Source organism: Aptenodytes patagonicus, chromosome 1, assembly GCF_965638725.1.
Source record: "Aptenodytes patagonicus chromosome 1, bAptPat1.pri.cur, whole genome shotgun sequence".
NCBI lineage: Eukaryota > Metazoa > Chordata > Aves > Sphenisciformes > Spheniscidae > Aptenodytes > Aptenodytes patagonicus.
The window spans coordinates 199063439-199090108 of NC_134949.1; the positions used below are offsets into that span (position 1 = coordinate 199063439).

General features: G+C 40.0%; 1 protein-coding gene across 1 annotated transcript in view; it reads right to left on the reverse strand.

Annotated features, from left to right (window-relative positions):
* Positions 1-3738: 3738 nt before the first annotated feature.
* The window catches only part of UFM1 (ubiquitin fold modifier 1), a 72914-nt gene continuing 49982 nt past the window's right edge, over positions 3739-26670 (reverse strand). Inside the window, exon 6 of the mRNA XM_076364207.1 lies at positions 3739-4592. Within this exon, the coding sequence (XP_076220322.1) occupies positions 4576-4592 (17 nt within the window). The 3' untranslated portion in view covers positions 3739-4575. The remainder of the gene's footprint in view (positions 4593-26670) is intronic.

The following is a 26670-nucleotide window of genomic DNA, read 5'->3' on the forward strand; positions in this document are numbered from 1 at the left end:
GTCGTTATTCAGCAAAACATTTGCATTTGCAATGATATAGCTGCTAACCGAGAGGGGCTGTTCTCTGAAGTCTGAATGGTCCCACAGAACCAGTCTTGAAATGCATTCAAAAGAATCATGTGAAACCTGAAAGCTGGGCATGACCTCACTGGGACCACTCGTAAATTCACCAGGATGAACTGGGATTTCACAGTCTGGCCTTTTGTATCCGAACATTCCCTGTTCCCATTTCCCTCTATCAGGGAAAGATAAGGAAGGTACTAGGATGAATTAGATCAGTGGTCTGCCTCTGTAACATACACATTTCAACAGTCCTCAGCCCTCCAGAAAAAGGAAATGTTTGTTATGGCAAACCTTTTCCATCATCTTAGAGCACCTATTGTGAAAACCATTTGTCATTTTATAGAAACTAAGAGAGAATTTGAAATGAAACAATTCATTCTTTCTCCTGACATTGTCCTTCTGACATTCACAGCAACATGACTTTTGGCTGCTACTAAAAATATTCTTTTTTTTTTTTATGTCTTTGCTGCAAATAATAATCTACATATCATTTCTGCATTTAATATTTTAAGAACTTGGTTTCAGAATCTTGGAATATATTTAATCTGAGGACTAGTCTAGACTGGTCTGAAGGAAACTGTTAGATTTTTCATGTGAACAGAAGTTTCAAGTCTTTTAAACAATATGACCATTTCATGTGCACGGTCACTACCAGAACGGTCCAACAGAGTGCACTCATGTACTGTAAGAGCTGAAGCTGCATATAGTTAAAAGTCGTTTTTTGTATCTGAAGTTATTCTTCCTCTTTAAAAATAACTAACTGTAAAAGCTCCATTCCCTGTCAAGTTTTACAATGACATATAATATCTCCAGAAGAAACAAGCATCATCTTACATAATTAAATGAAGGAAGAGAGGGAATTCTAGATGAGAACAGTGGGAGTAAAACATTCATACAGAAAGTTAGGATTTAACAGCAATAGCACAGGGATCCACCAAGCTTTTTCTGTGTTAGTGAAAGTATTGAACTATGCCCTGGTGATTAATCCCACAGCCAGCCTGTGCATAGCACTGTATTTGTAGGGAAGTGATCTGGCGTGAGGCTGGAGGGACTGTAGGAGCCTTGGGGAATGGCAGAGCTGAAATGGATTCTCCTGCTGGGGGACACTTGCAAGAAGTTCTGCTGGATAAATGCTGTGATGTTCAGATATGCGGAAGCTGTTGTAGCATTGATCATTTTTTTGCCAATAAAAACTGTATTTGTGTAAATGTGGGATGGATCCCCAAAGACCACAGCCAATATTCAGCATTGGAGACAGCACAAGAACTGGGTGCAAATGTATAGCCTTCCTCGTAATGAATCTTCTTCTGACAAAGTTGGAGCCATTTCACATCATTAGAAAATCCCATTCTGTTTATAGAAACACTTCAAAATCCTGACATTGAAATCTGTTCTCTGAATAAAAATTGTGAAATAAAGATCTGCTCAATATAGGCAGGAATATGGCATGTTTTGATGTGATGCATCACATGTCTGGATCCACGGGGCCTGAATATTTTATACAGGAAAATGGAGACACAGGTATTTGAAAGCCAGTGTTACACAGCAGGGAAGAGGGACCCTGTGGTGGTAAGGTCACAGAATTTGGACTTTCTTTGCTAACTCAGTTGTCTAGTGTGAAAGTATAACTCAGACCAAGGATACCATTGGATGGCAAGTTAATTCACATTTTCAAAGTTTGGTTCCTTAGCCCACAGCAAATGCAAGGGGCTTAGATGAATCTGAAGTGCATGAAACAGCTCAGAGAGCTGATTTTGTGAAGGGCTGTTGTACAGTTATTCCCTCAGGGAAGTAATTTATTCTGTGCCTCAAAGCCCAAACTCTAAAATAAGCGTATTACTGTTGCTCTGAAGGTTGTCAATGGATAAAGTTTATTACTGATTAAAATTAGCAGTCATGTCATTACTGTCGTTAGTATTGCAATGATATGTACTTAGCTACCTAGATGAATGCTATCTACGTCATAGTACCACAGCAGTACTATTTAAGAAAACCACGTTTGAGAGGAATTGGGTACCTAGATCTGAAAAGGTAATCCCAAAATCTCCCCAGCTGGCAGCTGCTCGGTTCTGCTTAAAACATAGACAGACCCATTCTGTTTCACCTGAAGAATCCCCAAAGACCTAAATCTAAGTGTTCCTGCAAAAAGCATTCTGCACACCAAGCTCCTGCCAATGATTACACTGTGCTACATCCCTGCAGGTGAGGTCTTTCTCTCTCTGGCAAAACGCTTGCAGCGTTCTGGGACCTCTCTCGTGCACATACCATGTAAGGCTCAACCCTGAGGATTAGCCTGCTTTGCCTTTCTCTTCTTTTCCACAGTCACAATCTTTCTTCCCTGCTGTAGGCCTTAGGCCACTTTACTGCATTTTAATTTGGTAAAACTGAGCAATTTATAATAACTGAAAATGATACTCAAGAGTTTAGAAATGTATTCTAGTGCAAAGACTAGAGATCTTGCAAGATCTTACTACCTGATGTGGTTAATTTTGGAATCCATCAGCATTAAAAACAAATTCCTGCTATAAATATTACCATTCTGCATCAATTATAATCAAATATCTTTAGACATTCCTTGCTATAAATCAGAGAAGACGTCTGGTGCAGTACTAGAATAAATATCTTTGGGAAAAAAAAATTAAAGTCTGTGAACACTGAAAGATTTCATCAAACTTTATTTGAGAATCCCCCATTGTTCCCATATTAGTATGATTACAAGAATGTAGTGGATGGGTTACATTCCTCAGTTTGTGAGTCTTCAATCCTTTGTCAGCACAGCTTCCAATTCAGCTTACATTCTTAAAATGAACAGTGATTTTGTATGTCTTGGTGTTTGCTTAGTTTTAGATGTATTTGAAAAGCAGGCCACTTAGAAACTGCCTATTGCCTCCCTTAGAAAAAAACAGTTCAAAAAATGAAAAGATATTGCAAAAGGCCTATGACTTGTGAGGATGTAGGCCTTTCACTGTTTTATTTCATTCAAGTCACATTCTCAGTGATGAGGAAATTCTTTCATATTTTGAACTCAGGGTTAAAAACTATGTGGGAGCTGATTTGCTAGAAGAATTAATGGTCTCCTGTACCTATGCACACATTTACAGGTGAAATACAAATAAGCAAACCCCATGAAGCACAATTTCCTGGGATCCCCATCTTAAGGTTGCATTCCTGTGTGGCTTCCGTAACAACAGGAGCTCAGCAAATGCCACATTCATGTAGTCTGATGTTTAATTTCCCCAGCTGTCTTTTTTCTTCACGACTCTGTATTTAAGCTTGTGTAGACTCAACAAACAGGAAAAAACTGTGTAACAGTAACATTCAGTTAGTCATAAGCTTTTTGTATGTGGAAGCATCTTTAGTTCTATAACCGGACAGGGAGTGAGTTGGTGTGTTAACACTGTTGTCACTGCTGGACAAAAAAAATAATAGCTGGAACAGTTTCTGCTGCAACAGGTTATGTCTCGAGGATCAATTTGTAATGCAGGCTGCAAACCTGTCTGATTTATGAAGCAGCTGCTATCTTCAGGAGCAGATCCTGTCAGACACATTCATCTGGCCATACTGTGAAAAAAAGAGCAGATTACGCCCTTTAGACTAGCAATCAAGTATGAAACTCTCCAGTTTCTCACCAGAAATGACAATGATGTGAGGGAAGGAGAGGCCATTTGCTTTCATTGGTCTCACAAATGACAGTTCATATTTAGACACTGGGACAATTGTTTCCAAAATTAAGACACTCAAAATAGCACTTGTTTGTCTAAAATCAGCTCGCTCTTCAATATTTCATTCAATACTGGCAGTATTTCTGATATTCTTAGTTCAAATGGTAGGAAAATTCAGTTCTCACTAAAATGTTCCAAAGTTATTACTGCCAAAAAAAGTTTAGAATTAATTTTCAGGCAAATTTAAAGAAAAATATGGCATGAAGCTGAAAATGAATACAAGAAATTGTAGCTACAAGGGATGGGTTCTTCAAAGATGCAGGATACAGAAAAATGCAAGAGGCACTTATTTTCCCGCTGAAGGTCAAATAAAACTGAACTGAACTAAGAGAAATGAGGTCTGCAGAGAGCTTGGCAAACATGCAGGAAGTATCTTTGTTCCTGTGAGATCATGAAAAATATATCAAAGGACAACAATTACTCCCTGAGAGAGACAAGCAGTCTGAATTGGTAGTAATTATTGATTAAGAATCTCAGTCTTACTAATCAGTAATTAGTAAGACTTTGGAAATTGTAAAATGTACAGTATCTTCTTTTATCTAATTGTACTAAAAATGATTAGATCCGATTCTCTGAGCACTGCAGAAGTTCTCATCTGCACGAGTTGTACAGGCAAGTTCTACTTAAAATGAGATAAACTGAAAAGCTTTTTAATTTCAATTTCCTTTTGCAAAGGCTGGTTGCCAAAAAGCTCTTCTCACTATTGCTCAGTCGTTGGTGGGCAATTTTTTCCAGGCTCTTCTATCTTCCGTGGAAGGAATCTTCATGCCAGCTGTTTCCCCAGCCAGTTTTAAATCTTCTCCATTTCTGTGGGAAAAAAAAAGGAAAAAAAAAGATAGCAAGAAATGCTTCCTTTCAGTCCAAAGGCCCATATAATTCTCTGAGGCACAGGAGATCCCACACATATAGGATGGGCAAACACGTTAGAAAAGGCAGATGCATGACAGTCTCTTCCCATGTAGTTCCTCATATCTTCCCTGTGACTGCGTTATGCACTGGCGGGTCCACATAAATAGAAGAGAGACAGAGTGGAGAAATAACCTCTTATTTCACGCTTTTTCAATATCTAGGACTCAGACTGCATAAATATCATAAGCTACTGCTGCTGTCCTCATTAACATCTCTGCCTGCAAAGTTAAGTATTTGAGGAGGTGGCTAGTAGCCGGTTTTGCCAGAACTCTGGACCAAACTTTCTGTCCATGTTGCAGGGTTACTGAGACATGTCTTAATTTGTGCTGATGAATACAGAAATGTACCTTACCAGTTTCAGGGGATACTGAAAAATCACCCCCACCAGATGTGGATCGCTTCTTCACCACCAGCCCTTGAAAAAAATCAACATTAGGGTCTTGGCTAGACACCACCCTGTCCTCCCAGTCACAGTCATACAGCACTGCTGTACCAGCCGTTGGGATAGACCTTGTCTCCCACACTTGGCTGGTAAGTGCCTTTAAATGCTCACAAAAAGTACAAAACCACACCAAGACCTATGAGACCAGCTCTCCATCAGTAAGGCCAGCAGGTCTCTCTGATGACAGCAAAAATAGCCTGGCCAACAGCACAGCAGCAATTTTAACTGCATAAAAATATTTTAGCAGATGCTCGTAAAAATATATAGAATGCATCCCAGCCACACTCAGGAAATTGAACTAAAGGAGCAGAAAAATAATCAACAACTACTGTGAGATAGCACAGCCTTCAGCCCCCCTGGATCCTGACTCATCCTGCCCCTGTCTGAGAAATGCTGCTTCACTCTGCGGCTCCACTGGCCACGACAGCTGGTTCGGCCCAGAGTAAGAGCCAAGCGAGGTTCCCAGCGCGGCTTAAATCACCTTCCCAAATGCAATGTGGATAAGCCTGCAGCGGTGTCAGGGCCCTGAGGGCACCACCAGCCCTGCCTGCCCAGCCACCCCCAGGGATCCCCACATGGCCCAGGACCCCATGGCCCCCCGGGGCCACCAGCCCTTGCCACAGCAACGCCACACCAGGGCCAGTCTCCAGCTCCCCACAGCCCTGACCTGCCCAGTCATGGGACCCAATGGGACAGGCCCACCCACAGGCCCATGTCCCAGCCTGGCCTCATCCCCAGGGAGGTGCCCGATGCCTGGGTCTGCCCCCAGTGCCCCCCGGCCTGCCCTGCTCCTAGCTGGGGCAGTGGGACAGGCCCCAGTTGCCAGGCCCTGCCCTGCCGCCCCCACAGGGAACCGCCAGTCCTTGCTGTGCCCTGCAACTAGGCCGGGTGCTCCTTGCCTGGCAGAATCTGCTCAGATTGCGCCGTGAGTCCTGGCCTCCCGAAACACTCACACACACTGGGATGGCACAGACCAGGGCAGGAGCCATAAATCATACACTTTGTGCTATAAAAGTGTCACTTCGGTGAGCTGCAGCATACCTTTCATATTGTATGAGATGTTCTGAGCAAAATGCATGCACATAAATAGTTATAGCTTCGGGACACAGGAGCACCAGCTGGGACCCAGCGGAAACCCAAAGCCAAGTCCTTTGTAAAGCAGGCATGGCTAGTCTGCTCCAGAAAAGGCACAGCCACCCCCAGCACTTATGCCCAGAAATCCTTTATTAAAAGCGGATTAATTAATTTAGCATCATGAATGCAGCCATAACGTCTGGGGTCCTACTCCTTCCCTTGGCTTTGGATGTTGCATTCAGCAGGTGGGCAGACCACGGCCCTCCTCCCCTAACGCTGCGTGAACAGTCAGCTAGGGCACACCGAGATCCTTGTCACTGGCCACCATAAGTACTTGGCAGGCGGAGGTAAAACGTCAGCTGCTCCTCTCCAGGGCCTGCAGAAAACTACCTCCCTGCAGCAAAAGGGAGCATGCGAGATGGAGATACGTGGCCCAAGCTGCACTTCACCAGACAAGGACAAAAAGCACAATTCAGATTTAAATACTTCTTAGGAACTCCGCTCTGCATTTGGTAGACAGGCACAATTCTTCAGCTGGTCGGTAATGAGCTATGCCTGAGCAATGCGTGAGCAGTGGTCCAAAATAGCTGTGTCGCTTTGCTCTGCCATTACCCGATTCTGCAGCCCAGGCCTGATATCTATTTTCTACCCTCCCAGGTGCTGATAGTTTCTGAACTCTGAACTGGTATTTGCTGGGGCAGAGCGACTGCCTGTGGTTTTGTGTTCAGGCTCGATGCCAGACACAAATCTCTAATCACATTAAATCCTGCTGCGCTCTCTGCAGAGGAACTGACACCAGCGACACATTCAAAGGCCCTTCTTTTGTTTGGCAGCATTGCTCTGCCCACAGTCTCATCAATAGCAACATTAAAGCCCATTTATATGCACAGCTGGACACTCTGAAATACTGATTGGGTCTAATAGTCAACAGATGAGCGCTCTAATCATTTAACACTATTAGACATTAGAGCCCATCGGTATTTTTAATCCATAAAAAACCTTCCCTGTGCTCAAACCTCATCTCTTTACAGAATATGCATTTTACACTAATACTGTTCCTTGGGGGAAAAAAGAGAGCCTTTTTTTTTTTTCCCCCCCTTATGTAGGCGGAGTCCTATTTCCTGAGACTGTGAATCGTTGCTGACACAGGGGACAGATGAAGTATAGATGGTCAAGACCAATGTTGGTTTACATTGTAAAGCGTTTAGAAGAACTTCATACAAGACCAGAGAAACCAATTAACTCATGGGAAGAGCACGTTCCTAGGTGCATGGTACAACAGATGCACATTTTGGTGATGAAAAACAAAAAAAATGGGGTGATATGTCTAATTTAAAAGTAGCTATTTCAGCAATTATATGAAAAAGCCAATAAAGAACAAACCAACCAACCAACCAACCAATCAGTGATGTTAAAAAACAAGCAAAACTGCACTTTGTGTGGCACTGTCTTTGTGTCTCTCTGGCACCCAAAGGTCCCAGTCAGAATCAGGCTTTTTGCTATCATACAGAAGGATATACCTTTTGGGAGTCTTAAATTCAATGTGTTTTGAGGAATTAGAATATACCAATCTGCTGAAAACCATGCTTACATGGCAGTCCGCTTAGACTGTGTTCACTGCAGATCAAAATCTCTGACAACATTTATGTGTAACTAACAGTAATCATAATGAAGGACCAGGACAGGTTGCACTGGAGTGTTATCAGACACCAAATGACTCAGAAAGAAATATCTGACACGTTTTGGAAACCTGAGAGTTTTCACTGTAATGATTGTATTCACTAGCAAGAATATAGAAATATTTTATATAATGAACTGACAGTTACATTTCTTTGGCCGTAAACAAATTCTTTATAGATAGACATTCAGACAGGTAGACACAAACAGGTAGATAATGTTGAGTGATGCAAGTGTGAACTGTAGTCAGCAACTGGTTTTCAGATATAATCTATCAGCATCTAGAACATGAATACTGTAAAGACATTTCTTTGGAACAGTTTGTAAATGCTTCCAACTGCAGTTATATAAAATACGCAGTAAACAAAAAGTATGTTAAGAGACCTAACAAATGTAATGCTGAACCAGTCTGTTTAAAGATTCTTGATGGCATTAGGAAACAATACCTGTTAGAAGGCAGCTGTTCGTAGGTATGCCAGCTTCATCACTGTGTAGTATCACAGGCTGTCACTTACCTGCATGTAAACCGTACAGCCCAATGTGTGGAACTGGAAATAATGATCTCAATTTCTTAATATTTTACAGCCACTTCAAACACATATAAAGGACTATTCAAGCTGCAAGGTAGAAGAGAAACAGGCCCAGATTCTGTTTTATAAATAAAATATCTAATGCGTCAGATTGACTTTTACATTCCAGTAACTTCACTATAGCTGTGGGGCTTTTTGTTACCTGTTAAAGTAGAAATTTGCTTCATATGTGCGGTAGATGGTAATTCTATAACAAGGAATCTGGCAGAAAAAACGTATTTACTTTTAGTATTGTCATAACAGCTTGGAATATTATCATTTGTTGCATACATTAATTTAACAGAATATACCGACTGTATAAATACTAGATTGTATATCATAGCTTCAGATGTTACAGATTTTCAGCATTTGTCAGAAAAGGAGTCTAGCAAGTTAAACAGCATAATAAAAATTTAATCCATATGTGGAACTTCTATAAAATATGCTCCAATAGATTTATATATTAGAAGTACTTTGCTTTGCTTCAGTTAGTTTTCTTTCTTTTGTCTTCCTCATACCACATTTCTTCTTTTTCTCATGCAGTTCCATAGAGTTATAATACAGATTAAATTTATCATTATTTTAAAGTCAGATTTGACCTTTATATTCTAACATAATAAAAGATAATTTTATGGTGCTTAAGATTTAGTAACACTTTGTTATACTTTGATGGCTAAGCCCCTTCCCCCCAGCCTGTCACAGACATAAATAATGAAATGTTCACATGGCGATTTTCACTGGAATCATATGTAATGTCTAATTTCAATCAGAAGATATTAAACATTCGCAAAGAGAGACTGTGTAACTGATTTGCTAAATGTGCAGTATTTTGTAAAGAAAATAGTATAATTCTACCATACTTTCTATTCAAGCGTATAATCGTACCATTTTAAATTAAACAAGACACCATTTTATTAAAAAAACCCAAAATGTAAATATCTGTAATAAGGAAAAGAATCTGGAGGTCCAGGAGATCAGACATGACTTTACATGTGATATAATCACAAATGATACACATTTCCAAATATTTTGTCATGCAGCACTTTGAATTTCTGTATAAGGCTTCACTTTGAAGCATTCCCCCTCCTCTAATGTAATTTTAAGTGAAATTTCAACAGTTTTGTCCCTAATTTCTATTAGGATGTGATTTCGATCATTAGTGAAAACTGAGGCCTTATGATTCACCAGCAGAAAAAAGCATAGTTGCCCTGAAACCAAGATTAGTTAATGTCAGCTGATGTTCTGAGCAGTTGTTTTCATTCTTAGCATTGACAAGGTACTGGGATTTCAGGCAGTGAAGGGGAAAATAAAGTGTCAAGTACAGGTAGCTAGGATAAACAGTAACTATGGGACATATATTTGAAGTGCAGTCATGAAAAGGAGAGGAAGTATCTTCCTTGCACAGTGCTGTAACCAAGAGCAAAAAGAAAAATTCAGAAAATACAGTTTAAAAAAAAGTAGGAAAAATAACTTGTCAGATCTTGAAGGATATGGAAAACAGTCAATAGATATCTTTTCACCTCATGGTTTTAAAATTAATTTGATAAATAATGAGATTAGAAAGTGTACTTTAAGAAAATATTGGAGCTATAAGGCACATTTTTTGACTTAAGAGATTCTTTGTTCTTCCAGTGTCTGTAAATGATGTCCCATCTCCTTTGAAGTCAAGGGAAAACTACCTACCAAGGTCAAGAATTCACCTCATATTCCTAGGATTTAAAACACTCCTCTGCAGAGCTGTTAGAAAACCTGCTTCTGAAACCTTTTAATTTGATACAGAAAAATATCTATAAATAAATCCCTTTGTCTTTATGAAAACTGACTCTCCTGATTGAAATCCCATTGTTTTATTTCAATACCCTTGCACACACATACACACACTTAAACACTTTTTCTTTCAAAAGCTTCATTAATCTAGTCTAGCAGATTGTATATGTATTCTGAGGTGATTCAGCCTATATGGGCCATACGTAAGCCTCCTATCTTAAAACAGGCTTCAACTAAAATGTCACTGGCTTTATCAAATGCAAATAGATCCATATTCCATATAGGTTGTCACGGTTCTCCACTTATTTGGAGGGAAAACTGCAACAAAAGCACTAGGTTTATGGGTAGTACTGGAGTAACACTGCATGTGACAAAGCCCACACCGTCTCTTGCAGAAATCCAGACTTTTTTGCTTTTGTGTCAGCAGTCTTGGTGTCAGGCGGCCACCTGGTGAGGGGATGGTGCTTGTGTTGGGATGTCACAGCCTTAGGACTGCCTAACAGTGAGAGAAAGGTAAATGTGCCATCCCCACGGTGTGGGTGACAGAAGACGGATAGACACTCGTCTCATACCTTTTTTTCTGGCATGCTGACAAGTTTCTGAGAATGGGCAGCTTTTCCCAGTGTTATCCCAGAGTGTGTGTGCTCTCACCTTCTCCCCAAAAAGATAAAGTCCCAAATTTTGGCTTCCTTTTTCATAGACCCTACAGCACAATACATTCTGCTGGTTTTCCTCCGAGTACAAAACAAGTTAGGGTAGTTTTATTTCCTGGGGTCCTCGCACCCAAACAAAACAGAACATGTATAAGAACAGAGCAGCAGAGAACACAGTGAATATTTATTTTGCTCATGGAAACCAGGGGTCCGTGAAGGATATACGTAGGTATTGCTTTGTTTGATTTGTCCTGATTATGACAGCCTGCGGGAAGAAAGTGCCAAGACACAGACCATTTTGCCTATACAGGACAGAAAGACAGTGTAATACTTTTGCTTCCAAGATGAAAAAGTGTGCATCAGACCTGACAGTTACCATGAGATAGTGGCAGGTAAGGCCTTGCCTTTCTCTAACTTATCTGGCCGTGGTCCGTTAGCTGACAAAGCACTGATCAGATTACTACCCAGCCAGCCTCCAACCTGGCACTCAAGGAACGCAGCTGCAAAATCTGGGAAGAGCTCATTCCCAGCAAATACCACCCAGATAGGCCAAAACCGATTATGGCTGACAGATATTAATGCACTTTAACATGAAAGAAGTTTTACTGGTGTAAGATTATGTAATGCATAATATATGCCCAAACATATGTCCACAGACCAGTTATGATGTATTTCAGTTTGGGCAAAAGCCTATAGTTGTTTGAATTAAGTAATAAAAAGGTTTTTAAACCTTTATGAAAACCACAGAGGATGCCAAACAGATGGAACTGAAAGTCCTTCTTTGTTCACAGCACATTCGGGATAAATTCTATCAATTTTGCAGAATTCACCCAGTCTTTTACTGTTATCTGACATGATACAGCTGACCCAAGTATCTCATGCATTGTCTGTGCTGTGGCATAAGAAATGTGCATAACATACTTTCCGTGAGCACTGGCTTAAGGAAGCAAATTGCTTGACCATCAATACAAGGTATCAACCTATCATTAAAAAAAATACTACTACTAAAATGTTAAAAAAAATGAGCATGTTAAGATGAAGGCAATGTCAACCTAATATTAGGAAATCCCTCCCAGTAAATTCCCCTGAATTTAGTAAGAGCAACTGAAAACATCTGATTGCTAGCAGGTCACCTAACTTGCAAGGGAAATAAAATTTGTAAATAGGATCTTCGATGCCACAGTGTAAAAATGCATATTCTGCAGCAGTGTTATTCTTACTAAGGTAAGAATATCTTACTATTTTACAGGTAAGATTTAAAAAAAAAAAAAAAAAAAAAAAAAAAGAATGTCTATGCATCTGATTCTCTTATGGAAAGATCTAGGTACTCATCAGCTTTCGTTGTCAAGTCCCATGTTCAATGATTTTTCTACTGTGCTGTACTGCAGAATGCTAATGGCAGTTGTTGTCATTGTCCAGTTGCTGGATATGGTGCTAAGGCTGTCCAGGAGATTAAAAGATTTATCCGTGACAGCCGACTGAAGTGTCACAGGGTGGTCCTACACATTAAGCTTAGTGGAATAAAGTGTCGGTCATTTTTGTTTCCATTTATCCCTCAGCCTGCATAAAATACCTAATGGAGGAATTGCCGAGTAAGAAATCACATTTTGGTGATGTGATCATGAAATTGATTTTTAAAAGAAGTATTTTAATTATGATTTAAATTCTTCCAGTCCAAGGCTAGATGGAACCACTGCGGTATGCTGTTACTATTACCACATTGTCATATGCTGTTGATCGAATCCAGATTTGATTTGCTATTATCTTATTGTATATGTTGCTATTAGTGCAAATGTAACAACTAGCCTACTTTTGGGGAGAGAAATTTTATTCTTATGGTCAGGAGTGTGCTACGTTACTCTCCTGCAAGGCCAAAAAGCAGCCCTGTTAGTAGTACAGGCAAAGCTAAAAAAATAAGGACCTTGGGTGTGACTAACACCTGAATTACAGTATCACAGAGCTTTTGAGGTGACCCTTGCAGCTACGCTGTGCTGCTGAAGGAACACCGGCAAACACAATTTGGCACGGCTGGCAGATGAAGGCATTCAAAATAGGCAGGAGGGGAGCAATACTTCTTATTTCAGCCTTGTGGGAAATAGGGGGGGGTCCTGTATTTTTCTAATGGTGTTTTCTTGGCTGCAGGACAGAAGGGAAAAAATTAGATAGAAAAAGTATTTATTAATTCAGATTTATGTAGTATTCCCTCATCAGAAGAACTTTATAAATATGAATTATTTAATTTGATGGCATAATGAAGAGTGAGGGAATCCTCTGTAGTCTCCATAGGAACATTACCAGACTCTCCAGGGAAACGAGCACTCCATTTTCCAGTCCTCCTGTGCTGGTTTTGACTGGGATAGAGTTAATTTTCTTCACAGTAGCTAGTATGGGGCCATGTTTTGCATTTGTGCTGAAAACAGTGTTGATAATACAGGGATGTTTTTGTTACCGCTGAGCAGTGCTTACACACAGTCAAGGCCTTTTCTGCTGCTCACACCACCCCACCAGCAAGTAGGCTGGGGGTGCACAAGAAGTTGGGAGGGGACACAGCCAGGACAGCTGATCCCAACTGACCAAAGGGATATTCCATACCATATGATGTCATGCTCAGCATATAAAGCTGGGGGAAGAAGAAGGAAGGGGGGGACGTTTGGAGTGATGGCGTTTGTCTTCCCAAGTAACTGTTAGGTGTGGTGGAGCCCTGCTTTCCTGGAGATGGCTGAACACCTGCCTGCCGATGGGAAGGAGTGAATGAATTCCCTGTTTTGCTTTGCTTGCGTGCGCGGCTTTTGCTTTACCTATTAAACTGTCTTTATCTCAACCCATGAGTCTTCTCATTTTTACTCTTCAATTCTCTCCCCCATCCCACCGGGGGGAGTGAGCTGTGTGGTGCTTAGCTGCTGGTTGGGGTTAAACCACGACACCTCCAGAAACAAAAGCAATGGTTTATAGAGGGGTACCTTGGGGTGGTGAGTATCACTTCCAATGATAGTGGGTAAGGGCTTACCTACAGCTAATTTGATCAATGGGGGTCTTACTGGGTCAAGGCCCAAAAAGGAACATAACCCCAGTCCCCTCTCGGGGAATGCAAATGTGAGACAACAAAGCTTCACATCATCTTGGGGAAGGCCGTGTGTGAGGCACAGGTGCCTTCCTCAACAGGGATGCCATGTGGACATCTCCCCAGAGGGCAGCAAGACTTTCGTCACGGTGCACTGCTCTCCTATTTATCAGCAGAAAACTGCAATTCTTCCTCCTCCTTTCTCTGGCATGTTTGAAATCACTCTACTCTTCTGGTTCAGAGCTGATCTCCTAATATTTTCTGTCCTCTCTCTTTTAATGGGGAAAGGTTAGACAGTTTTTCAAGGATTTTTGCCCCTATGCTTATGTCCCTTGAACGATGGCAAATGAGAACCTTAGTCCTGTAACGCCAGGGTACAAAGCTACACAGATCTCTTTGTGCTTTAGAGAGGGTTATTATGTTCACTAGAGAGGCTTTTGTGTTTGAAACAACAGTGAATGCAGTTTGGAAATTGTTTTTCCACCCCAAAGCTAAGTTAGGAAGTGCTAGTGCAGTCATTGAAACCCTGGTCTGTATTACAGGAAGACTCTCAAATGCCACCCTTTCCACAAGGTTCGAAAGTGCATTTCAGCTCACTTGTAATGAGCCTTTGCTGCTTGTTCTAGGCTGTGTTTTATATTCCTACAGTAATTTTAACAGTACGAAGGTACAGAGCAGCAGAAACTTGGCTGCCTCCTGAACTGTATTCCTGTGATCTGACAGATCTTTCATTCTATTGATTTCACAAGCCACAAGGACTATTTCAGTTAGAGTACAAGTTTTCATTTTATTTCCTACCTAAAGTCTCTACAGATCTTCCCAAATATAAATGTGACAACCTAAGTGAGTGGAACCAAAAAGATTTTGTAAAATCCATTTTTCATTTTAAAAGTATATATAGCTTATTAAAAGACACTATATTACTACAAGGGGGCAATGGGTTCTTTTCTTTAAAGACAAGATTTTAAACTGAAGAGAGAAAGTAACAATGCTGCTCTTGAGGTGTAACACAAGAAGCATCTTTAGATTTTAAGCCAGATCCCCTGCTACCATAAAGCAGAGTGATTCCAGTGAAGGCAGTGGAGTTCTGCAGATTTATGCCTGCTAAGATCTGTCTGACAGTGGCAAGTGACTGAAGAGACAGCCATCTCTCAGCAAAAAGAAAATGCGAGGATCAAAAAGCATCTAATATGTATTCAAGAGGGATTGCTCAAAAGTAAAAGGGCAATAATAAATGCCCTGTACTGGAAACAGGGAAGAATGATGCAAGCCAGAGAAAGGAAGAAGAAAAAAAATTACAGTCAATCAGAAGTTGCAGAGAAAAGATGATAAGGGCAGCAAAATATCAAGCTGGGCTGAAGGCAGCTGAACGATGCAGCAAGAATAAGAATGTAACCCGCTTATAAAGCAAGGAAAAATTACAATAGTGAGAATAAACTCATTAATTGAAGCTGGTTGTGTGAGGCTCCAAATACTTTGTGTGCAATTTTGAGACCCACTTTGACCTCAGACAAAGTTGCTTTGAACAACTCCTCTGTTAGGGACAATTTTTTACTGCAGTTGATTGACATTTGTAGTTAGCCAGAAGTACTGCACTTGATAAAAATGGTTTTCCGTAGGAACAATTTTGTTCTACTTCTCCATGGAAGTTAATAGTTTTCTGGTTTTTTTCCCAGTGAGAGCTCTGAAGCTTTTTACATTTCATATTACACCTAACCCAATAGGTACCTATACCTATAAAATCCAAGGGAAGACAGAAAGAAAAAAAGAGGTTTTAAATGAACCAAGAAATGAGAAAAGAAACATTTTTTTCAGAATCAGCCCTTAACATAGAGTACAGAGCTCAAGACAAGGAGGTATTAGTACCTCCTAGTTATGTGTATTGTAGAACTTATTACCTGCTAGTTTTGCTTAAATCACTAGCAATAATCATTGGCAGAAAAAGTGAGTTACTCAGATGAGCTCACAGCCCGACCTGTAGGTAAATATCAGATACTGGACCGGACCTAAAATGCCTCAGCGTAAATAGAATAGGTGTCAATATGGAAGCCTTGAGCCAAAGTGACAAAATTTCTCTCACCTTTGAAGAATGAACCTATAACGTTCCTAATGTCAGACCTTTGCTGACATCTCACCAAATGCAAGACTTGTCAAAATTAGTAATTATGTCTATTACCATCTTCCCAAGGGTTAGAGGGTTTACAGTGCAGCCTGTGTATTACAGACCAGATGTGGTTTGGGTGGTAGATACGGTAGCCTCTGTTGCGGTCCTCTTCTTTCCCCCAGGGTTATGAAGGGATTCATTTTCTTATTCCAGCTCACTGTATTTATCACACTTCACATTTTGAAAAGTAGAGTGAAAATCCCCCTTGATTCCTGCTTTCCCCTCTTTGAAGCACTGATTACAAATTCAGCCCTCCAAGGGTTCTCCTTGTGATTGCTCTCGCAATTTCTGTCTTCCCTCTCAGCTCTGATTCTTTGGCATATTCAGAAGTCAGCCTGTTATTTTTATATGTTGCTGCAAGCCAGACTGAAACCTCCGTGCCACGATCTTTATCAATCCATTTCACTGGTTTTGCTATATTTATCTTCTAGGCCAGTTGCTCTTCTTTTGGGTTTTGTTTAATATTGTGAACACTATGGGGAGCATGTATAAAGGGCATGGATGGTAGATACACTTAAATATAGCACAAGAAATTGTAGCCTACCTAACACATTGCAGTTCTGACCTGGGCTCTCAGCCTCAGAGCTTTCATACATGTATATATGCCTTTAATTAGTCCTAGAAACTGAGAAAACTGACTGAGGAGAATTTGTTCTAGTCCTGATCCTCAGAGAACACAGACAGCATCTGTGTGTTCCTACGGAACTGGCCTGAATGCAAAAGTATTTTATTAGATCTTTTGTCTTATAAAACAGCATTGGTGTCAGGACCTACATTTTATTTCAATATTAGATTGTGAATTACAATGACTAATGAATTTTATTTTTGCAAGTTTCAAGTGAAATCTGAATATTCCAAGTCTTACTGTGTTTCTTTTTGAATGCAAGAAAAGATGGTTTTTTCTAAGAGTTTTCTAAAAGAGTTTTCTAAAAGATCTATCTCAAACTTCCTCATTCGGTTGGTGCAAGGAAAAATATAGTTATGTATATGTAACTTGAGCTGGTGCATAGCATGTACATGGAATATGCTGGATAATTTAAGTGCACTCTTTTCAAAGTCTGATAAAATATGGTTAGCTGGAGAGTTTCTTTGTAATACTGCACCTATTATCTGTCCTGACAGACCATATTTATTTCAGTTTGTTAAATCAACCTATTTCACCATGTCTGGATTGTTTCCACTGCATGTGCACTCTGACATGGGACCTGGGAAATCCTGTGTCTTTCAGGTAGCAATCTTTTGGGGAAGCCAACTTTGCAATCCATGGAAAAATATACCTTTTTAGAGGAGTTATAGGCTGCAGATTTTCATACCATTGTTTTAAACCTATAGAATATTGTTTGAAACATCATCTTTTCTTTCATGTTTATGCCTTCTTTTTATTTTATATAACTCTACTGAACTAGTAAAGTAACATGACCATCAAACTTGAGCCAAGCAGCACAGAATAAAAATGCAAAATCTGTATTTGGACCAGGCTAGTTAAAAAAGCTTTTAAAATTTCATGCAAAGCTGGAACCAGCCCTGGGAAAACCTGGGCAGATGGTACTTATTTACTGAAACCAGCTCTGCAGCCGTATACTGGAGCTGGCTGGGAAACTTGAAATGCAAAACGGTTGAAAATAAAATTCTTCCCAGGGATGTATCCATCACAGTGAAAGATAACTATTCTGCACTAGATTGGTTGAGTGGGACACTGTGATGGGAAGTTAGAGACCCAGGGTAAAATCCCCCTGCCTGAATTTGGAGTAAAGGTTTAACCTTTTCACTTCCATATTCCATACGAATAACTGACCTTAGTGGTTGCCAGCCACAGTTAGGGAGGTCTCAGTGCTTCTGCCTCCTCCTACTTTCCTCTAACCACTGCCAGAGTCTCCTCCTTTGTCCCACGCTGCCCTCCCACACTGAGCTCCCTGCACGCTCCGGTAAGCCTGCTGCCATGCCTTGCTCAAGCCATGGCACTTCCTTTGTGTGCTGATCTTCCCACATCCCAAGCTCTGCTTCCTCTCAGTGTTGCCTCCTCACCTTTCTCTGACCTCTGCCACTTTTGCACCTCCCTGGGCTACACCATGGGCCACCAGTGCTGCCTTCTCGCAGGAACCCTGGCTTTGGTTGGGGGTAGAACTAAGGAGCCTGGCAAAGCTGGGTAAACTGAGCTTTGCTCCTTATCTCCCCTTCATCACTGGTGTGACTCCTTAGCAGAGTGTCACCCACAGGTTGGCAAACAGTGCTCTAACCAGCAGCACATCAAAAGTATCTTCCTCTCTCCCTCTCTGAAGTGAAAACAAATGCCAAAGCTGTTTGAGATGATGTCAGGAGGAAGACGAGAAGAATGAACTCCACGCAATTTTTGGGTTCATTTCAATTGACAGTGAAATGCAGAACTGACACATCTAACTCCAGGCAGTCAGTGGCATCAATCTCTGCGGAACCGAAGCATCCACATTTTCAACAGGTTTTTCCATAAACTTTCTGCTGTGTATTATTTAAAAGGGTATCTGGACAGGTATTCACTTTTGCTAAACCAAAGCACAGTGCTGCCATTAATAACGCACACACACAAAAAGGCAAAAATAAGTTATTCTGAGTCTGGAAGCCGAGAAAGTTCAGGATTTTTTTTGTGCTTCCAACTTGAAAGCTGGATGGATCCTGGTCCTAATTAATCTATGCAGATAAGGATTGGTGAAATTAAGGAACTGAAGACTTTAAATATGGAAAAAAATTCTTACATGATGTAAATGGACACTGTCTGGTGATATCCAGAATGCTACAACAGTTTACATTTAATCTAGGTAGATCTTTCCCTGGAATAATAACAATTAAATGATGTGTCAGTAGTGACACTCACAAAGCTCAAGGAGGGAAGGTGAAACAATATGAGAATCACTTGTTTGTCTCTCCTCTGATGTTAATTCTCTGAACTAAAAGTTCTTACATACACTTGTTAAAGGGAGAGCTACAAGAAGAAAACAAAGCAGCTGGAAATCATTGCGATGTATAAATGCCTCTTGCCCTGGTCATTTTAAAGATTTTGATTGTGTAAGTCAGAACTATTCCATCAGTATAAGAAGAATACATAATAATATTTACAATTATCTAGCATAAATGGATAACTCTATGAGACCTTATCAAGTTTGCTTTTGCTCAGTATTTAACAGTATCTCAGTCATCAGAAGTTTGGCCTGCTGATCCATGGGTCATACAAAACAAATCTGCATTAAAAAAAAATATCCCTATTTTTTAATACTGCATGCTAAAAGGAAGGAAACAATTACATTGTGTTTGGGAACAGGAAGGAGTTATTTTTTTCCTTCTAGTCAAACATTCACATTTAGCAGGAAAGAAATAGCACTTCATAAAAGAGTCTATAAATAAAGAGAACTACACTTTTTAAAACAAATCTGATATTGTGGGAAAGACATGATTTTTGAGAGTCTTTTAGCATTCCTTCCTATTATTCCTTAAAGGCTGTACTGGAGACAAATTCCTGCACAGCTTAATTATATGTATAATGCAATTGCTGCAGGGGAAGTGTCTGAAAGTGGTACAGAACCTCACCTCCCCTTTACTCTAGCTAAAGAGTTGGCTGATCACTCTTCCTGTGCAATGCTCTGCTGGTCTTAGGAAGAAAAGAAATGCTGCTGGCATCGTGAAGATTTATAAGAAAATTCAGTAATCGCTGTGGATAATCACGCTGTTCATGCAGCCTTGAGGATCTGAAGTCTCTTGCTCACCAATATTTATTTTCTTGTTCAGTATTATTCATCATTATTTTCTGCCCTTCAGACTTAAGCTTTTTGTTACTTTTTAGCATAGCATGTTATTTTCTGTGGATTTTATATTCTTGCCCCACTGTCACCACACTATTCTGTTTTACTTATTAAATGTAACTCTTCCATTATTGTATTTATAAGTCATCTTGGGCAACTATGGCTATTTTTGTGTGTTTGTTATTTTCCATCTCATGCATGTTTAATTACCGTAACAGCAAGGGTATCTTTTAAATATTTTTAGCAGACACATAGCACACTTGGCTTAAATTGGACAGTTGTTTATAAATCATTATGGGAACGGCGCCTTGAGAAGCATTCTCCTCATAGCACATTTATTTGTTTTTGTTTTCGGTTTAGAGTAAAAGGAAATTTTTTAAGTTGGGCCATGTTTGCCCATCTTTGCACAGAGATGAATTTCACTGAAATGAAGGAGAGCCAGTGGCAGGTCTGGGCCCCACTGATGCTCTTGGAAAAGATCTGAAGTGGAACATGGATTGTGCATGGGTCTGCACATATCTCCCCCCATCAATAAGCCAAGGTATGTCTTTTAGCAGCGACTGTGAAATCCTCACCCAGACAAACCAGGCACTGAAAAGTGAATGGAGCTCAAAGGTCTCTCTTGCCCTCTCCCTCAGTCACAAAAGGGTTTTTTTATTTTATTATTTTTCCTACTCTGAAATAGAAGTGGCTTGCTTTGCCTTAACCACAATGGACCACCATGGACCACCATGGACATGTACACCTCTAACAAGAAGGGAATCTGTGCACAAATGTGGCACTGGTGAGTAAAAGAAGAAAGCAAAGAAACCTTGGAGAGCCATTTAAAATCTCTGTTTTTCACTCTAGCTTTTTATATTGCCTTTTATAATACCTTCCAGTGAGTGCAAATATCTCGTTCTTTCCTAATTTCAATATGATTTTGAAATAATCCCCTGCTTTTGAAGCAACATACCCATTTTCTTTGCAGGTAGCAGTCACAATGTGTTGAGTACCTGGGCAAGCCACTTATTATCAACTCCTGTATTGCACAGAGGCTCTTATTCCATAGAGCTGGTCAGCTCTAAATGAACGTTGCAGACCTTTATCAGATAGTAGATCTGGACAGGTCTTCATAGTCCTTTCCAGCATGTCTGTGTTCCTTAATAGAATTGCCTATGCTCATGTGAACTAACATTAGCATCTGAGTTTGTCTGCTCTTTATTTTATATTTCTCCATTACCTATTAAGTTCTAAACTGTGAATCTAATGTTCATATTAAGGAGCACTTAATTTTTTCCCAAGAGGGGTGCTCAGGCTGTCTTTAATGATCTGAAACGCAGGCCACAGGGAAGACTAGGCTCTGCACATTTATACTGCCCTGTGAGCATTCTAAACTTATTGCAAGATGAAATCCCATCTGCTCCTGCGGCAGTTAACAGTGAGGAGCTGCTAGGCAGCACTCTGCCCCCATAATCATGGATGCTAAGTGCCCAGAGCATTTTATTAGTCTGGAGGGGCTAGACAGAGGCTCCTTGCCCAGCAGCAGGGTGTAACATGTAGCCCATGATGCTGAGATGCACCTTTCCTTGTGTGTACTGTGGCACAATCAGCGCTGGAGGTTTCCTCACAGTGTTTCTCAGAGCCAGCCCCGAGGCTGCTGCTACAGCCAGAGATAAAACAGAAAATTCATCCCTGGTCCCTGGTCAGGGCCACTCCATAACAGCATTGTAGGAATAATCAGTGACTCCAGTTTTGCTACCAGTGGGGAGTAGCAGCTGTCTGAAATGAGCATTTCACAGCTTTACCCTCTCTTACTGGGCACCTACATGCGTTGTCTGCTTGTAATAAGATGCTATTATTCTCACTATAATTCTGCGCTACATTTTGGTTTGCGTTCTGCAAAACAGACCAACTATTTTTGTTCAAACCCAGTTCTAACCATTGTGACTCCAAATGAAGTCTTGTTTAAAAGAACGATGGTAAAGCTGTAGCCACAGATCACCAGTCATACCTTTTTTAAAAGTCAGAGAAAAAGCTTAAAAAATTTAACCTCAGATTGAGTTGTTAATCATGAATACAGGAGGTTGTTTTAGAAAGAAGAGGTTTGCTAATGCAAGCAGCATGAAAGACCAGCATGAATGCCATGTGAACAGCGGCAAACTCAAAGTAATTGAATGCAATATTCAGGGTTGATGCAGTTATTTATAGATTTGAGATCCATTTAAATTCAATGAGAAATGCAGATTTAGAGACGCAGAGAATTCCAAAGTTGTCATTTACTAATGAGATTAAATGATGGAGAAATTGTATGTGCGTGATAAATCTACGTGTGGGCCTAATTTGTGTCAATATGGATGCACATCAGTAATTGTTTGCATGCAGCCAGGAAAATGTAAGCTGTTATGGCAGTGCTAAGTATTGCTATTATGAAAATGTATGAGGAGCCGGACAATACACTAAAATAGAGTTCTGAAAAACACAGTGGAAAATTCACCATTTTCAAAAGCTTTAAAAACATATACGCTAGTGTTTTTGTGGGTTTTTTCCCTGTTAATTTTATTAATTTAGGTGTTTGGCAACAAGTTGTTAAAGCTTGCTATATAGACCCATCATTCCAATTCAATCTCATCAGCTAGTAATGACCAGATCTAACCTTCGATATACATCTCTTCAGGTTAATACAAAGAGTAAAGCATAGTGTAAAATGCAGGACTTGCTTAATATGCCCATGAAGGCTCAGAAACCCTGTTTTTGCTAAATGTGTTTTACCTTGAAATTTGTTATGCAAACATGCCAAAGATATATTCCTTGTTTAGGGACTGGAATTAGACAGACCACATCTGTCTAACGTGTCTGTAACAAACACATTCCCCTCCTACCCCCAATCCCTTTTCTTTTTTACTGCTAAACCAGCATATCTAAATTGAGCCTACATATCCTATAATTTAGGAAGGAATATGGCTTTGTCATCACTAAATGCAGATTCTGCAACTGAAGTTGAGGTCTTGCTTCTGCAGAATATTTAAGTACCTGGTTAGCAATGAAATGTCATTAAATTGCACTGAAGCCCGTACAAGAGGACTTGGGACAAGCCAGTAAGTGGGGTTGAATATTCACTAGTGTGCCTTTAAATTTGCTTCTAATTAAGTCCATGATGATACAGAGAAGTAGCATTTTCTTTAGTGCCTTAGCAGTGAGCTCAATTTTAAGATTGAGAGCTAATTTTAGAAATAAATTCTCCACTATCTCTTAGTTAAATTCTACTCTTTTTGCACTGGAGCAGGAAGCAGTATTTTATTTAGGCACGCTCTAGTTGCATGTTGTATAAGATAAATGAGGATGACCAGGAAGAGATACAGTCTAAGACTGTGACCTCAGGACATTATGTGGGAGGACGCAGCAGGCTGGCTGTTGATGGGAAGGCTGAAGTCCTCTGGCTCTTCTGGGAAATCTTAGCCAAAGTAATTGTTGCATTAAAAATAAAAAATAAAAATCGGGGGTTTAGGTTTATAAAGATTCACAGGTCTGCATACCTGAGAGCTTATCTTTTCTTCCTATTGTATTAAGTTTTAAAAATAAATTGCAGCTCCTGCTAAACATTGCCTTAGGCAAATATCAGTAAAGCCTCTCTGGAAAGACAGGTAAGAGCAAGGAAAGGCAAGGGAGTGACAACGCTTCACAAGGATGGTTGTAGAGATTACAGATGTTCAATTCTTACACATGTACCCAATGCTCTTGCTTTTGCATATTTTTTTCTGGACATATTATTGTCTTATTCAAAAGAGGATACACCACACCTTCTAGGTAGAAACTACAAGTACATTTTGCCTGTGCTTTTCTTCTCTCTCTCTGGCCTGCTGCATAGCCTGCGTGGCACAGCAGGCAGTGTCCTGCAGAACCCCAATATGCAGGAGTATCTCCCACTTCCTTCTAACTCCTGATTCTTCTGCACAGCCCTAGGAAATCTCAGTGGTTGTGATATTTAGAACAGTAATGGAGTTCTAATTTCTTAAGTATAATCAGGAGTGTAATTTGGGGAACTATCAAGTGGGTTTTTTAAGCACTCTGTTTCCCTGACTTCTAGTAACCTGTAGTCCAAAACATTGAGGGGAGGATGATGTTTTGATGAACTGAGCTGAGTGTTTTTTCTAAAACTGCTGGATGGAGTGCAAGTGCCTGGAATTCCAAGGTGGGGATTAAAGCAGCCTCTTTGGAAAGTGGCAGGGGAGTTTTCAGCCCTGAGTTTTCATCTCCCTGAAGCCATCAGGGTTGTAAATATGTAATTTGGGGCAGGAGCTGACTGAAGAGTGTAAGAACATTGAGCATCTTGAAGATAGCTGACAGAGTGCACATAAACAATGCCTGGGCTCTGGTGCAGTGCACAGCAGCACTGCATACACTTCCAAAAATAATGAAGAAATCGCTTGTTTATGCAGGAAACTTATACCCTATAGAAGCAAAGCTGATGTGGCTTGTAGACTGCAGGGAGAGTATCTCCATGGCACTTCTTAAAAGAATACCTCTATAATTTTCTGTTTATAGAAGAGTAAATTCTGATGAGTTTTAAAATTGAAGACTTTTTTCCTACCTACTTGTAGATTGGGCTGTGTCAATCTGTAGAAATACAGTTGGAGATCGATTTTCTGTTAAAGAACATTTGAGGCCAATGATCCCCAAAGATCCATACTGACCTTCACTGCACATACACACTACAGAACTTCTTATTCCAAGGGTTGCAATTCTTTCTTTGCAGTATATATGAGCAGTTATTTGTAAGAAACACTGAATTCCTCATCAGCCTCCACACTCTGGAGTCAAAAGATTTTACAATAACTAAGTAGCACATTCGTAGTGTGTGAGTTGAGCAAACCAAGCAGGCACCCCAAGGAGAAAACAGCATCGCAAACCAATAATTTAACTACCTGACCATCCTCTCTTCAAAGATGATTGCTGGGTGAAAATCAAAATCTTCTGCAGTACCTCATAGTAGGCACCCAAAATCAAAATTTCCACTTGTTTTGTAGCTCATAGCCAAATACTGATCTCTTTGATCATTGTAGAGTAATAATTGAGTAGAACAGCAGCTGGTCCAAAGAATTTTAGTGGACTTTAGATCTCGCCCTAAAATTGTGCGAAAGTTACTGAATCTAAATGAAAACAAATGGTAAGGCTCTGACACCATGCTAAGCAATGGTTACACTAGGGAAGTATTTGTGGGTTTGTTTTTTTTTCTCTTTAAATACTGCAGTGTTCTGGAAGATTTCAGAGTTCGCTGGAGTAATGCTTCTTTTTCTCCATCAGCTGCATTTATAATTCTGTTGTTTCTCTGAGCCAAAATAGGCAGCCAAGCTTACTCTTGTTACAATTACTGTAACAACAATACAGAAGTTAGGGCATTTTTCAAAATGAAGCCCATTGGAAATAAACCATTTTTGCAAGACGAGAATGATAAGAACAGGATCAGGCTGGCTGCAACCATGTAGTCAATTCACAGTCCTTAGAAAGCTCCCAGAATAAGCAGCAGTTGTCAATTAAGTTCTTTCTTAGAAGTCATAGAATCATCAGTCAGTCTCCTTTTAGGGTGTGGTTAATAAACAGAGTGGCCTGATTAAAAAACTTTAAACTAACATCTAGAACTCCTGGTATACCCACCATCTCCAGTAAACAGATTAATGTGACCCAAAGTCCCTTTGCTGATATCTTTCTATGTATTGAAGACAGTGCTGCGTTCAGCAAAATGCACAGTATTTCTTCTTGATTCAGAACACAATTTTATGAAAACTGAATTCAAATTTCCAACTAAGTAGGTGCCTACAGACGCAGGCATCTGTCAATTTTTTCAAAAACATCCAGATACTTATGCACATCTTTTGAATATCTTGCCCCAAGTTCTTTTTGTGATTTTTTTTTTTTTTCCCAATATGGAAGTTGATAGCTACTGAAAGAGTCTGTAATGAGACAAATAAGGAGCATTTACCCCAGACCTTCTTTATACCTTACTAAGTGCTGTTTTATCATTATGCTGTTTACCAGAGCTTTAAACAGAGAAAGGCACAGGGAAAGAAGCAGTTTGAAGGTGCATTCACAGAGCCTAATATTAGCTTCCAGAAGCTAATCTACCTATATTTCTTCCAAAATGAAGAAATAGGGAAGAGAGAAGAGGGAAAGAGGATTGCCAGAGCACAGGTCAGAAATGGAGTTGAAATTCAGTTGGTTTGACTTACCCTCTGGAGTAAGCGTATCTTACTACAGTAATCAGAATTTAGGGAGATTAGCTCAGGTCTCTGAATCCAGTTACATATTAATTTAAACCCTGAAAAAGCAAAGTAGGAAGACACAAGGTTAAATCCATGCCTCTTTGTAATTTTTGCTTAGCTTGGGCAATTCACACCTAATATCACTTATTAGCAAAAAATCATACAAACACCTTTGAACACTGTCCTGAGTTAGATCCTGCCAGATCCTGAGACAGTGCTCAGTAGTTATGAGCAAAACCTGTGCATGTCCTACATCGGTTGAACTGTGGATGGAATTAGTCATGCTGGTTGACAGACTTAACTGAAATTCAGTCTTTTTCTCTTTCAGCAAGTTACTGATTCACTTTGCTTTTACAAGTCTCAATTATTCATGGAAGAACCTATGAAAATGAATTTCAGCCTCTTGGTTATTTATTAAATGTCCACTGTGACAGTGTGCAGCTTGTGATTAATTACTGGAATAACTTTTGTTACTTCTCTTCTCAAAATGACCATTGCAAACTTTTCAAGCAGGAGGATAATACCATATACACTGCATTTTCAAACATCACTTGGGGCTG